Here is a 10,783-nt window from a genome sequence, read left to right as displayed (position 1 = left end):
TGGAGCACAATTGGAGCTTCAATTTTGGAGCTCCATTAGAGCTGCGCATAGAAGTTTCGCATCAACATGTTTTACGGACTATAATGCTGGAACATGTCCACAGAGTCGCTAGGCCTCGTTAAGTTTTGAGTTTAGTAATCTCCCAAACTAATTTAGGAGCTTTTGAACTACTTCAGTAACTAAATATTTTTTTATTTTTTTTATATCTAATTAAGTTTACTCTCTAAAAAATTAAGATTAAAAAATAAAACTAAACAGAGCTTAATCTCAAACTAAACATAGCCTAAAATTCCGACGATTATCTAGTAAATTAAACGTAACAAATCACTTAATATATATATATATATATACATATATATATATATAATAAATACAGACAAACCCTCATTAGATCTTCCTTGGCTGTTGACTCTGGACTCCATTGTTAGACAATGGCGATTTCATTCTAGAAACCAAAAATACTCGCATCCAGTTACACTCAACAGTAGGCCGTATAATGAAATATTTATACTTATTTGACCAGTCCACGAGGGAGAATAGCATCCCATATCGAGACCTATCAAACAAATTACTGTAAATTGAAACCAACTCTCATTCACAATATGCCAAAACTTTCAAAGAACATAGAGGAACAAATAACAATATATGGATGGGAGAAACAAAGATATAAAACTGGTTATTCACAGATCAAAATTTATTCCCTCATTGGTGAAGGGAAAAGGGTAAGGTATACAAATTAGCAATCCCAGAAGTAAAACTATAACTCCAAGGCCGATGTACTTGTTCTCAGGTTCTGTGATCTCCTCAGCAAGAGGAGCAATAGGGCCCCTTTGTAAAAAGAATATCAATGCTACCCAATAGAATGCTATATCATTGAAAAGAGATGATATTCCAAGTAATGCGAGAGCAAAACCAGTCAACCGCGCAGATGCCTGTCAAGTATTAGGTAGTTTTCCATCAGTAGGAATATTAAACCACAATATAAGAAGGCAAGCAGAAAAGGATCTGCATAAGAACACAAACTCTTTTTAATTGATGACTTGGACAAGCAATAATAGTAAATTGGCTTATACCAATATTTATGATCCATAAGAGACAGTATATTCAACTTTTGCAGCTAATAAGATATGAATAGACTAAATTGTGTAGAAATGCTTTTCTTACGTGTATACTTGCTCCAATCCAATAGGCAGGAAAACCATGTGAAGGATCAAACAAGTTTGGGGAAGAAAATTATGATCCGATGTCATAGATGTCACAAGTCAATCTTCAGCCAAGATTGTACTAAGATAATCTGTCTATTAGATACATCTAGTTGGCTATCTGGATGCTTTACAAGTGTTAAGCTTAAGATTTCTGCAAATATAGTATCCATCTGACTGAACTTTTTTTTTTTCATAAAAACTGATGTTCACAGGCAGTAATCAAAGGAGAAGAAATAGTATGGATGGAAGTCAGCTCAATTGGCACAAGGCAGGGGGATACAAAAAGCAGAGGAATCCTGTCAGGTATTCGTCAAAAAACTCTAGGATGTAAGTCGTTAAAAGAATGATATTCGTTAGCTAGCAGTAATGAAAAGTACAGTATCAAAGAATTGATATTTAAAGGCCAATATAGTGAGTGTACATAAGCATGCCAGCAACCAATAGTGAACCCAGGTTTTCACCATGAAGACAAACAAAATCACAATTTCTTCTTCCTTTTTTTGACAAATTTAATCTAGAAACAGTTGAGCATCCTCTCTACAATCTAGCCAATGATCTTTCTTGTTTAATAAAACTTTTCCTGAGTTCCATGACATCTATCAGAGGTCCAAGATGAATAGATACACATTTTGTCATTCAATTAGACTAGGGAAACCTTTATGTATTACTTCAAATTTCGTTTTAATCTCAATAAAGTGATAAACATAAACAAGAATAATCAAACTACGAAAGCATGCACGTAGAACACATAAAAATAGATGTTCCGGTAAGCATGCCCTTCAGGTTCTCAAAGTTGATTTTGTACCTTTCTTCCCCATAAAGCAAATGCTATTCGACCACCATCAAGCTCCCCTGCAGGAATGCTATTTATAGCATTAATTAGGAGACCTGCCCAGGCCCATAAAACCAGTGGATTGATAGATAACGGAGATCCTTCTTTCAGAATGTCTCCAAGAATAAGCTTCGCTGAACACCCAAACAAAAAAGACACATAAGCCTTGAATCTGATATTCATTTCCTCAACAATATTTATACAAGGATGTTACTTGAATATTATACTTGGAACAACAAAACTATGCAAATTTTATCGATTACCTGGAAATGGATCTAATTATTGTTTTAACTGAAGCACTCTAGATGATCAAGAAAAATATGCTAACTTACAAGATTAATAGGCTGGAAAGACAGAAACCAAGATAAATAGAAAAGGCTTAAGGAATCAAATGCTCATTTTGTACCTGCCAAGCTCCTGTTTCAGAAAGAAATAAACATGAACAGCTCAAAGAGGGTAGTTATGGTGCTTGTATAATCTGCTAATAAGCAGTACAAATGGATAATATACATGATGGTGTTTGTCAGGAAGAAGACATGATGCTTGTAGAGTCCTATTTCACTTTCCCCAACTTCTATGAATTGAGGGATTGAGTTATGAAGGAAAATAATCACGCTTGGAGATAATTGTGTAAGATATCTGAATTCTCTGACATGCAAGTTAGAACATTGAATTGTATGCCAAAAAAACCCTGGTAGAAGAAACCCAATTCTGCACAAGCAGACATAGAGATTCATTGATGTGCATGTACACACACATAAATGTGTCTGAACACTCTGAACACTCAAAATATACAAAATTTGACTTACCAATGCCTCCAGCAAGAAATGATTCATGAAAGACTCCAGGGTCAACAACAACACCAACACCACCGATGGGTGGTAAGAAGAAACCTAACAGCAGAAGCAGAAGACCGATAGAGAATCCAGCCAAGGGTCCAGCAGCTGCCAGCTTGAGAAGGTCCTCACGATTGGCAACAATATTAACTATTCTTGTAATTGCGCCAAAAGATCCTATCTGCAAACATTTCACAATTTTATAGTACCTAAATAAGAAGAGACCCATAACAACTTTCATCTGCAATTGTCCTTGCAAAGAAAATAACAAAAGTGAAAAGCAAGAAGAGAGATCATAACAAAGCTATATAATGCAAAGGAACATCTGAAAGTCAGGAACAATATATATTCCCTAATAAGAAATACCCGCATTCTCAAATTCCACAGTAAAAGTACATTTTAAATTGTTCTTAAACATGACACTTTGACTGAAGACCATCTGTTCTATTGTAGGAAGACTGAGTACTGGATCTCACCTGCCAACTAGGAACAAAATATGGCACTCCCAGCTTGATTCCACTATCTCTAGCAACTAGAATATGGCCAATTTCATGGAATCCTAAAACAAGTGCAGTTACCAATGCTCCTGGAAGACCATCTTTCAGCAGTTCAAGATTATCAAATATAGATCTGCCAGAACATATGTAAGCATGAATAACCTCAAAGTCATCAAGATTATCTAATAGCAAAGAGAAAGCTAAAAGTACCAGTAAGAGCTAGTAACAACTTGTGCTAGATAGGAAAAAATGCAGTAACAAAAGTTACATGGCATATAAAACATAAAGAATCTTGACCAACAGAGGTTCCTTCACAATGCCTAGTGCTTCTTGTACAAGATCAAAAGTTTGTATTTTTCATCTTAAATGGTCCCTAACTTGTTCCATGGAGGTCATTCGTCTCGTTAAACTCATTCCATTTTCTCACAGAACCCAAGTTGTTTATGATAAATTAATCTTTTCAAGAGGTATTTAGTTGTCAGATAGATGACAGAGGAAAGACCATGTGAACTATGTGGCATTAATTTAGCATAATAAAACACAATTTAAGCAACAAGCATCAATCACTTTATATTATGGTAATGTGCAATATTGCATCTCATTCTAAGTTTCTAACTTCCCATCACATAAATCATTCTTGTTGTTGCTGGAGGTACACATACCTCTGCATCCAGTGGCAAAAAACGAAGCAAACAATATACTAGAACTGTTTTACTAATGAAAGGAAAAAATTAGCAATGGAAGTGACAAACAAAAAGGATAAACAGTTGAGAGAAACCTCATACAGCAAGTTGGATTGTAGCGCAGGTACATTTCGAAGAAGTAGAGTGAAGATTGTAACAAATCCAAAAGCACCTGCAGCAAACCATTCTGGAACGGCTGCACATTCGGATACATCTCAGATGTGTCAAAAGTCAAAACCAGCCAAAGATATTAGGTAAAAACTTCAAACTGTGCTCGTCTTCCACAGATATTAGCTTAACCAGAAACATAGATAATAAACCAACTCAGCCACAAATCCAGAAATAGATACAAAAGATGATATCTAGATTAAGATAAAAATAAGTGAATCTTTTTACCAGTAGAATCTGGCTGCAATGTTTGTCTAGGCACCACTACAGCCACCGGTTTATCATCTTCTGGATTTATGAGAAGAAAAAACTTGTATTGATCCCCGAATCTATCCTGTGAATTAGAAATTCTGGAAAGTTAATAATTATCCATAAATTATCCTGCTTCTCATTTAAGAATGAAAGAGACAAGTTCACATACCTGCAGCCGCTTTGTAATCTTTTCAAAACTCTTAGCTGCCTTCCCCCGGAGATTCCCCTTAAAAAGTACTCCTCCCTGAAGAGAGAAAAGGAATGGAACTAATCAAGTTAGTCTGTTGTCCTTCACAAATGGTGCATGGGGAGATCAGGCAATTCTTTTACTCAATCAAAGCATTTGATAGAAGAAAAAGTTGTCATTTTAGTTGACACAAGAACCTAAAGATATCAACAAAAGAAAAAGTACCACAGATGTAAGAAATAAATAGGGCTGTTAACATTTCTTTGCTAATATCCTTGGCTGGAAGTGTGGAACTGATGCAGATTCTGTTAGAATATACAGCACAAGATAACATACTTAATTCATGCTTTACATTACTTTATGATGTCTGGCAGAAACAAAATAAATGGTTAATGATAATGATAAAAATAAGTCACCAAGGAAATAGCATTTTGATTGGAGAAAAAGGAACTTCGGACGGATAAAATTATTTTGCCGACAGTTATGCGCAAGCATGTAAAATAGTTCTCTTCAATACAGTATAATAAAAAATAGGAAGTCCTGTACTTGAGCCAGCAGATGATCCATCTACCCAAATGGTAACCTAGTCAAATTGTGCGTCATCAGAAGCTTGGCTAGGGGATGACATGACCAAAATCCTTTGGCCCTCAATGGTATTCATGGCAAGTAAATTAATTTGTACATGTGAAGAATTACAAATAAATCATTTTGGCCTGATAAATCATAAGGAGGCCCAGATGCAAAGTACAGTAGGTTAAAGATTCTTCATGATCATGGGTGTAACTGTAGCATATTGGTATCAACTTGCTTAATTGAACTACTGATAATAAGGAATAATTATATACAGCTAAAACAACTGCAAATGATGTTTGATCAGATAATTGCAATCTTCAAGCTGATGCTTTCTTATACTAAGATCTATTTATACCAGAAGTTTTCCTTTCTCCCAAAAATTCAAAAAGAATCAGAATGAACAGTGATTCTTATTAAATTTATGGTGAAACTCAACGAGGGTCCTCGTTTCTATTCTAACAAAGGCATTAAAAATGGAACTGTAGTCACGCATCATGGATGCACTATGTACACATTATAATTAGAAGTCCCCTCACATATTCATGGAACTAAGACTGTTAATAAACTAGCTTGTTGTATCTAGTTCATGAATACGACATATGGACGTGTCAAAAGGATGTAAGTACTTATATAGGAAAGACAATATGCAAGTAAATAATGAGGTGAAATGGCAAATATTCACCTCATAAGGCTCCTGGCTGGTCACAAAAAATGTGTCGAAACCGAAAACTTGGTCTTTAAGCATATCAATTGTGGCCTTTGGAATTCTGATTGGTTCATCAAGCTGTTGCTGTAGTTTATAGAAATTCAGATCATAAGAAATATTAAATAACTTAGAAGAAAGAAAATGTTGAAAAAGAAGCACAGAATGACATGTTTAATCCATTTCTTTATTCAGTTTGCACTTGAAGAAAATGATTGCTACGAGAATATTTCACCTGCATTCCAGGCAAAGGAGAACCACTCACAACAACAAATTCATCATCTTTCTCCTGTGATAGGGAAATTTATACGTTAGATAACCCATAAGCATTTATTACTCCATCTAACACCAGGAAAACAGTCAAAGCCATCCGAGAAATTCTTGGTATACCTTCAAGCTATCCTGAGTGGAAGAATCTTCCTTGGTACTATCAAATGTGTCACCAAGATTCAGCGAATCTTTGCTATCAGGTTCATCCTTGTTCTGGTGTAGCATGGTAAGAAATATCTAATTATGATATGAGGACTGCTACACAACACGGGCCTAAGAACAGACTACCAATCAAGAAAACGGTATGGAAATACTCATATTACCCTACAGATGCTGTTAATAGCTAGTAGTTACCTTATCTGAAGTTGAATTTAACTCAAGAAGCGCGTTATCTTGTGCAACATCATCGGCTGGGCGGGAGGATGTTGCATCTCCAAATGTTTCCTTTTCCTGCAAAACAGCTTGGATGCCTATGATAGGAGCAACTAAGCAAATACGGAAACTCGCTCGGCGCTCGGATAGCTGCTGATGGTTATACAGTGTGATAGGAGAAGTAGAGAAGGAGACACGGAATGATTCCAAAAAAGGTAATCCGTCTTCAGCTTGGATAGCTGTACAGTAGGATCCGTATGATCTAAATACTATCCTCTCTTCTCTTTGTCCCGAGGATAAGATTTCACTTCCGCAAGGTTATATTTACTTTAAAGGGCATTATATTTACCTTTTCTTCATTGCCTTCTGGCTCCGTCTCTGTCACTGCCCTGCAAGAAAACCTTCGCTCGCTTGACCTTAATTGGTAGCGGGGATCGAAGAAGGAATCAAATAAACAAACGACTTCCCTGTTAGAATAAACACGAAAAGAAGAAAGAAAAGGAACGAAGCAAGGAAAGGATAGAAGAGAAGACCTTCGGGGGGTAATTGGGAAGGAGCATCTAATGGGACTCGTGGAGGGAATCCTCGCCGTAGGAATAAGGAAAGGACGGGAGCGGAGATTGCAAAAGCAGCAATGAAGGCATTCTGAGACGGGAGAGATATGCCGGATGGCAGCCGAAGGGAAGCTCATGACTCCGCCCTCTTTGGTTGCAAGACCTGAAAAGAACAAACGCCTCAACGCAGCTACAAATTAAATACGAAACCGCAGCTCAAACTCAATATTCATCTCATTTCTATGTTAGTTGGTTGCCTCGCAGCGAATAGAGGGAGGGAGAGAGGGGAGTGCAGATAGAGAGAGGAAAGAGTTGCATCACCTTATCTTCCCTATCCAATAAACGACAAGAGACCCGGGGGGGGTGGGGAGGAATAGTGTCGAACATTATATTATTCGATCCAGATCCCCGCTGCTGCCTCGTCTTACGAAATATCAACCTGTGCTAAAAAAGAATATACCCGCCCCTGCGGCCCGATGAAGCCCATTTAGAAAAGTACATTACTTATTAAGGTTATGATTTGGGCCGGCCTTTTTAAGAGAGTTTGTGGAGGCCTTATATATTTGCCAGGCTTTGATTCTTTCGGTCTTGCTCTTTAAAAGTGCTTTTAAGAACCTTAGTACTTATTAGTTAATTAAGGAAATTCTGGACCAGAAATAAATAGTACGTGAAGCTGTTAGGTCAAAGGAAGTAATGCTGTCCTTCTAATTTTTGAAGGACACATGCATTAGCAATATTTCCGAAGTAGATCTGTAGATGTGCTAGATATTACTTTTCACCTTTGATAACTCCCACAATATTCAAATATAAATATTTGGTTCAAAGGAGTATTTTAGTCCTAGTTTTATATAATTCTACATCAGCTTAGAGGCGAAATCCACGTTTTCATTTGTTTGGGTTACACTTACATGAGAGTAGATTATATATTATGGGGATAGGAAGTTAATTTGTTTGGCAAGTACAGTATGAAATTGAAAAAAAAAAAAATATATATATATATATATATATATATAATAAAGGCAGAAGATCTAATGCCGACAAGAATCCTGTAACTGTGGCTGAGCAGTGGAGGCTGCTGATGTTGTATAGACTATGAGCGAGGGGCGGCCACCATTAATTCCATGACTAGTGATGTCAATAAAACACAATCATCACTGCTGCAAACTGCCGAATTCTATCGTCCTCATTCACCTGCTAGGTCCTCATTCTTCTCCCTGTCCGTCTATAATTTACTCTTGTTTGGTCTACTTTTTTGGTATGTATCGTTGTGCCTATGAGTCATCGTTAACGTTGCTCGTATCGCGAAAGGAGCCGGTGTTGTCGGCGGCAGTGCTCCACAGGAAATTGGCGTAGTTGGCAGCATGAATTGTGTTGTCCGGCTCCACGGCCATGGCTTCTAAGAATGTCTCTTCCGCTGACCGCAGATCCCCCTTCGCTAACCACAGAAACCTTGCGTACCGACTCAATGATTCGGCGTCCACTGGCTCCACCCGCACTGCTCTCTTGAAGTAGCTCTCCGCTCTAATACACAAGAGATAGTCCAAGGTAGATTCATAAAACATCCATCTTTTTATGAGATTACACGATTCCCAATAGACAATTCCTACATCTATAAGCACAGACTAGAATAAAATGGATCACCTGTCGTGGTCGTGGAGGACGAGATAGAGGAATTCGGCGAAGTTGGAGAGGAAGAGTGAGTTGTGGGGCTCTTGGGATACTGCCTGTTGGTACATGAGCTCCGTCCGCAAGTAGTCCGAGCAGTGGTCTGCTTCCAGCTCCACTCTCACGGGCGCCACCAGTTGCATTAACGTCTCCGGATCCATCAGCATCTCATCCCTCGTGGTCGACTGCATTCTGGAAGCTTCCTCCACTATCCTGTTCCAGATCATCGCAACCTCCTCCTCCATCGTCAGCTCTAAGGTGCCATCCCTTACACCTCCTTTATCTGGACGGATCCCATCGGGAAGGATCGTACACCTTCTGCTGCCGTAGGACGAAGATGACCCATCTGGTCGGCCGTCGTCCGTCGCCCCTGCCACCGGCCGGATCTTCCCTCCGCCGCCCCCTCCTATTGAGAATGTCTTGATGGACGACTGATCGAATCTCGCCTGCCGGTGTTCCACGGCTGCGGAGGCGGCGACGGTGGGCAATCTGGGCCGCGTGGGCGGATTGGGCGAGGCGACGGCAGCGGAGTAGACGGAGAAGTTGGCGAGGAGGAGCATGAGGGAGACCATGAGGGTCGGGGTGCAGGAGAATATGTGCTGGAAGAGCCAGACGAAGGAGGCGTGCATCTCGTGCTGGACGCGCGCGACGACACCCTGGAGATGGAGGTCGTCGTCCACAAGGTCCCCCCGCATCCGGAGGGCGAAGCTCTGGAGCTCGCGGATGATGAACACCATGGAGGAGAAGGCCTTCTTCACCGAGCAACACGCCGACTCGCCCGCGTCCCTGAATTCGTCCCATTGCACCTCCTGCTTCTTCATCTTCTTCCGCTTTATGATCCGCAAAGACAGGGGGATGTCCACGCTGCTGGCTTTCCGCTCCACGCTCAACGGGAAGTCCGCAGTCTCCGGCAATGGCTGCTCCGCTTTTCTCGAGAGGGGCGATGGGGGAGACGGATGGGATACACCACCAGGACCGCTGCTCTCCGCGCCTTGCTGGAGCTTGAGCTTGAGGTCTAATTCCTGAAGCTTCCTAATGAATGCCTCATCCTCTTCGTTGGAATTAGAAGCCCTCAACTCCATGTCCTTCCTTCGTCTCCCTCTTGGAAACTCCGAAGGCCACCGAGTCCTCCATAACTCGGACTTGTCTCCTAAGAAAGGCGACCGATGGTTGAGGGCCGGATCGGATCCACTCCTCTCAGAAGAAAGAGATGATATATTAACGGAATTAGCGAAGAAGGTGGCTTGACATGAAGAGGACAGGGCGTGGGCGGTGATGGTAGCGGTAGGGCATAGCTGTGACCAATGCAAGCATGTGCCGGTGAACTGAACTGCCATCTCTGTCCGCCCACCCTCCCAACTACCTAGATCACATAAAAAGAAAAGAAAAAGAAAAAAGGAAGAGAATTAATTAGCTAGACTGTCTTGAAATTAAGGAGCTAGCAAGATCTGCATCTTGTCATGATATAAGTCTGGTCTTCCGACCATATTTTTTTTATCAAGCGCTCCTGGAGCAGGGGGAAGAGAGAAGTCCAACAGTGCTAAGAAATCTCACAGATAATTTGAGGTCGGGATATGGTGTGCCTTTGTTAATTAAGACCTCTCATGAAGCAAGCAAGTGCTAGCTGCGGCTGCCTCACCAGCTCAGGTATGCAGGCTCATCTCATTTCCTTTCTAACCTTGACGATGTCGCTAAAGCCACTTCTCTTATATAAACCACACAATGCTTTGAAAAGTAAGTTGGTACCAACACACAAAGTATACTTCTACCAGATAAAGAAAGAAAAAGTAATACCCCACTGGATACGAAAATATCTTCGGGTGTGGGATATTTATACCGGTGCAGGGCATCAGCCTATCTGATCAGTTTTTCTTATCTCTGCCCCGAGATGATGAAATCACTAACTGGATCCGGCCGTTGCACAAATCTTAAAGACCATAAGCATAAGGCAACCTTACCCATGAGGGCATGATCATTAACAGTGAG

General features: G+C 40.1%; 2 protein-coding genes across 6 annotated transcripts; both read right to left on the bottom strand.

Moving 5' to 3' along the window:
* Positions 1–568: 568 nt before the first annotated feature.
* LOC140782622 (probable zinc metalloprotease EGY2, chloroplastic) lies at positions 569–7,585 on the bottom strand. 5 transcript variants are annotated; one of them, XM_073129294.1, is made up of 14 exons: positions 7,454–7,585; positions 7,112–7,295; positions 6,928–6,994; positions 6,561–6,656; positions 6,327–6,443; positions 6,172–6,225; positions 5,916–6,023; positions 4,643–4,717; positions 4,450–4,555; positions 4,156–4,249; positions 3,350–3,503; positions 2,847–3,054; positions 2,011–2,171; positions 569–932 (listed from the first exon to the last, which is right to left on the bottom strand). In XM_073129294.1, exons 2-14 carry the CDS (start codon positions 7,267–7,269, stop codon positions 681–683), a joined length of 1,650 nt encoding a protein of 549 aa, XP_072985395.1. In that variant the 5' UTR covers positions 7,270–7,295; positions 7,454–7,585; the 3' UTR covers positions 569–680. The 5 variants fall into 5 exon arrangements, with proteins under 5 accessions (XP_072985395.1, XP_072985397.1, XP_072985399.1 ...); XM_073129296.1 differs by lacking the exon at positions 7,454–7,585 and having other exon boundaries at positions 6,327–6,419; positions 7,112–7,419; XM_073129298.1 differs by lacking the exon at positions 7,454–7,585 and having other exon boundaries at positions 6,327–6,479; positions 7,112–7,334.
* A 411-nt stretch (positions 7,586–7,996) lies between these two features.
* Positions 7,997–10,498, bottom strand: LOC140782635 (uncharacterized). Its single transcript, XM_073129312.1, has 3 exons — positions 10,352–10,498; positions 8,774–10,160; positions 7,997–8,653 (listed from the first exon to the last, which is right to left on the bottom strand). The coding sequence occupies exons 2-3, from the start codon at positions 10,132–10,134 to the stop codon at positions 8,404–8,406; spliced, it is 1,611 nt and encodes a 536-aa protein (XP_072985413.1). The 5' UTR covers positions 10,135–10,160; positions 10,352–10,498; the 3' UTR covers positions 7,997–8,403.
* Positions 10,499–10,783: the final 285 nt, after the last annotated feature.

Source organism: Typha latifolia, chromosome 2, assembly GCF_019914945.1.
Source record: "Typha latifolia isolate L0001 chromosome 2, TyphaL0001v2, whole genome shotgun sequence".
NCBI classification, from domain to species: Eukaryota; Viridiplantae; Streptophyta; class Magnoliopsida; order Poales; family Typhaceae; genus Typha; species Typha latifolia.
This window is presented reverse-complemented; position numbering and strand designations above follow the sequence as displayed.

Excerpts from the sequence above, each read along its gene's own strand:
- LOC140782622 (XM_073129294.1), bottom strand. The coding sequence starts at position 7,269 with ATGAGCTTCCCTTCGGCTGCCATCCGGCATATCTCTCCCGTCTCAGAA. Across the intron at positions 6,995-7,111 it reads TTCCCAATTACCCCCCGAAG|GTCAAGCGAGCGAAGGTTTT; the intron begins GTCTTCTCTTCT and ends CTACCAATTAAG. Across the intron at positions 2,172-2,846 it reads ATTTCTTGCTGGAGGCATTG|CGAAGCTTATTCTTGGAGAC; the intron begins GTAAGTCAAATT and ends TTGGGTGTTCAG.
- LOC140782635 (XM_073129312.1), bottom strand. The coding sequence starts at position 10,134 with ATGGCAGTTCAGTTCACCGGCACATGCTTGCATTGGTCACAGCTATGC. Across the intron at positions 8,654-8,773 it reads GTCCTCCACGACCACGACAG|AGCGGAGAGCTACTTCAAGA; the intron begins GTGATCCATTTT and ends CTTGTGTATTAG.